Consider the following 3,272-nt stretch of genomic DNA (forward strand, 5'->3'; position numbering starts at 1 on the left):
CCCCCGATCCGCCCCCCCCGTCCCTTTCTTTTCGTACTTCTCCCTGCGTGGATTTCCCGGAGCCCATCCCCGTGGCGCCCGGCCGGCCCTGACCTGCTCCCCACACGCTGGGTGCCCATTGCCGGTCGGAGCTCACCATCGCCACCTCCGCACTGTGACTCAGCCTCTGGCTCCATCGCATCCCAAGAAGCAGCTACTGCAGCAGGAGCCAGGGCCTGTGAATTGTCGTAACTTTCACGCCGACTCCCTTCCTCCGGGCTGAGAATTAGGCATCAGAGTTAAATGCCGGGGACAAACAACCAGCCCCAGCTCCCCGCTGAAGCCCTGTCCCGGCCTCAGCCCTTTTCCAGCCTATGGAGCTTAGCCCAGAGAAGGTGAAGAGGCCTGGCCCCCCGGCTGTAAATACCTGCTGGGGGTGGGGGCACTGCAGCATGGCAGTGGATGGTCTGACGCCATCCCCTGGCTGGGAGTTGCAGGCAGAGGAATTCACACTAGGAGGGAGGTGCACCTGTCTGGCAGGGAGGGGAATTAGCTGCTGGCACAACTCCCTGAGGGCTGGGGTGGATTCTCCATCCTGGGCTGTGCGTGAAGCCGGACGGGAGGTTTGTTTAGAAGATCTGTCTTCTATCCCCCCGCAGTTCATTCCGGGCCCTCCCCGGCGTGCGGGTTTGCCCAGGTGATCCCAGTCTTCCCGTCCAACCTTCCAGCTGGGAATTTTCCAGGCGACTGGAGTGGTGGCGAGCTGAAACGTGGCTCGGGGAGTGGGGTTCAGAGCCCCTCTCGGTCATGGCAGCTCTGGCGTTCCTCGCCCCCATCCCACCCTCAGCTTCCCTCTCCTCCACAGAGACTCCCCGCGCGCCTCAGAGCCGGGTTTCTGCTGTGGGAGAAATCAACCGGCTGCCGTCCTCTTGCCCCCTCGTAAGGCAGCAAATCCGAGGCCCAGGCCGGACGGTTCCGGGGTGGGGAGCAGGTGCGGCCGAGGGCTGGATTTCGTCCTCGTTGGGGCGGGGTGGGTTATGGCAGCCACTCTGGCCCAGAGTGAAAGCTGAGTAAATAGCAGGGCTGCGTTCCTGCCAGGAACGGCCGGGAGCCGGAGCCTGCTCCACAAACCTCTGCTTCTCTGCAGGGCGACAGCGGGGAGATGGGTCTAGCTGGGTTAACAACCCCCCAGTGACCAACCCCGGTCCCCCGCAACTGCTCCAGGGGCCCCCCAGGGGCTCAGGATAGAACCCAGGAGTCCTGGCTCCCAGCCCCCTCGTTCTAACCCACTAGCCCCCCACCCCCCTTCATTCCGTCTGACCGCCCCCCCCCACGCCTCCTTCCTTCCATCTGTCCGTCCGTCCATCCATCCATCCCCATACACTCCCCCTACATTTCTCCATCCATCCCCCAACTCCCAGCCGTACCCCGGTCCCCGCCTGCCCCTCCCTGCTGCGGGCTGGCGCCGTGGCGGGGGGAGGCAGGGGGCCCGAGAGGAGCCATGACTCTGATCTCAGGAGCTAGGCCCCATGAGCCTGCGGGACTCCCTGCCACAGGACCTGGCTGAGCAGGGGGGTGGGGCTGGGGTCTCGGAGCCATCGCTGGGGGGGGACGGGGGGTTGGGGCACCCTGTGCCCATCAGTTTCCATGGAAACCCTGTATCTCACCCCCCACCTTCCCCCACACAGATCCCCAACCCCAGAGTCGAGATGGAGCTGGTCAGCGGGCCGCTGCTCGTCAAGAAGCCGGGTGAGTCAGGGCTGTGAGGGGCGATGCCGTGAGGGGGAGGGCGGCCCCACGGCTGACGTGGCCCCTCGCCCCGGTGTCCATGGGCGGTTTGTGGGGGGGCCCATGGCTGACATGGCCCCTCACCCCACTGCCCATGGGGGGTTTGTGCGGGGACCCATGGCTGACGTGGCCCCTCCCCCCCAGTGCCCATGGGGGGTTTGTGGGGGGGGCCGTGGCTGACGTGGCCCCTCCCCCCCAGTGCCCATGGGGGATTTGTGGGGGGGCCTTGGCTGACGTGGCCCCTCCCCCCCAGTGCCCATGGGGGGTTTGTGGGAGGGCCGCGGCTGATGTCCCCCTCACCCTGGTGCCCATGGGGGGCCCGTGGCTGACATGGCCCCGCGCCCTGGTACCCATGGGAGTCAGGGGGGGCCTGTGGCTGACGTCCCCCTCCCCCCAGTTCCCCTGCGCAGCAGCTCGGTGTCGGTGTTGATCCGAGGCTTCGTGGCTGACGTGGGCTGCGAGCTGCTCTACAGGAACGAGGAGCCGGGGCCCGTGGAGGCCGTGTTCAAGTTCCCCGTGGATGCCGAGGCAGCTGTCTACGCCTTCCAGGCCCGTCTGGGGGGGGCCTGCATCCAGGCCCAGCTCCACGAGAAGACACAGGTGCTCGGGGGCAGTGGTCCCGGGGGGGAGAGAAGAGGGGGCGGGGCTGGGGGGATCTTGGGGTGACCCCGTCTCTCCCAGCAGGCGCAGGAGCAGTACAAGGATGCACTGGGTGGGGGGCAGAGGGATGTCAGGGGACGGGGGGATCTCGGGCTGACCCCGTCTCTCCCGGCAGGCGCAGGAGGTGTACGGGGATGCGGGGGGCAAGGAGCTGTTGGGGGCAGGAGGATGTCGGGGGACAGGGGGATCTCGGGGTGATCCCGTCTCTCCCGGCAGGCGCAGGAGGTGTACAGGGAAGTACTGGCCGGGGGGCAGGGGGATCTCGGGGGGCAGGGGGATCTCGCTGTGACCCCGTCTCTCCAGCAGGCGCAGGAGGTGTACGGGGACGCGCTGGCCGGGGGGCAGGGGGATATCAGGGACAGGGGGATGTCGGGGGGCAGGGGGATCTCGGGGTGACCCCGTCTCTCCCGGCAGGCGCAGGAGCTGTATGGGGACGCGCTGGCCGGGGGGCAGAGCTCGTTCCTGCTGCAGCAGGAGGGGGCCGGGGGCGATGTGTTCAGCTGCTCCCTGGGGAATCTGCCCCCCGGGGAGGAGGCGGTGCTGACCCTGCGCTATGTCTGCGAGCTGCCGCTGGAGCCTGACGGGGCCGCCCGCTACGTGCTGCCGACCGTGCTGCGCCCCCGCTACACGCCCCGCGGTGAGACCCACAGCCCCCCCTGCACCCGTTCCGCGCCCTCCGGTGAGACCCACAGATCCCCTACCCCTGTCACGGTGAGAGCCAGAGTCCCCCCCACGTGCCCCATGGTGAGACCCACAGATCCCCCTGCCCCTCCCACGTGCCACACGGTGAGACCCGCAGCCCCCCACCTGCCCTCCGGTGAGACCCACAGATCCCCTACCCCCGT

General features: G+C 68.2%; 1 protein-coding gene across 1 annotated transcript in view; it reads left to right on the forward strand.

Moving 5' to 3' along the window:
* LOC113408094 (olfactory receptor 6F1-like) overlaps positions 1-3,064 on the forward strand; it is a gene marked incomplete at its 3' end in the record, with an annotated part of 8,663 nt that extends 5,599 nt beyond the window's left edge. The window contains exons 2-5 of the mRNA XM_026660403.2: positions 845-918; positions 1,668-1,728; positions 2,165-2,367; positions 2,842-3,064. Coding sequence (XP_026516188.2) covers positions 845-918; positions 1,668-1,728; positions 2,165-2,367; positions 2,842-3,064 — 561 coding nt within the window. The remainder of the gene's footprint in view (positions 1-844; positions 919-1,667; positions 1,729-2,164; positions 2,368-2,841) is intronic.
* Between the last annotated feature and the right edge of the window lie 208 nt (positions 3,065-3,272).

This window comes from Terrapene carolina, unplaced genomic scaffold, assembly GCF_002925995.2.
Source record: "Terrapene carolina triunguis isolate 2854851 unplaced genomic scaffold, T_m_triunguis-2.0 Scaffold758, whole genome shotgun sequence".
Classification (NCBI taxonomy): Eukaryota; Metazoa; Chordata; order Testudines; family Emydidae; genus Terrapene; species Terrapene triunguis.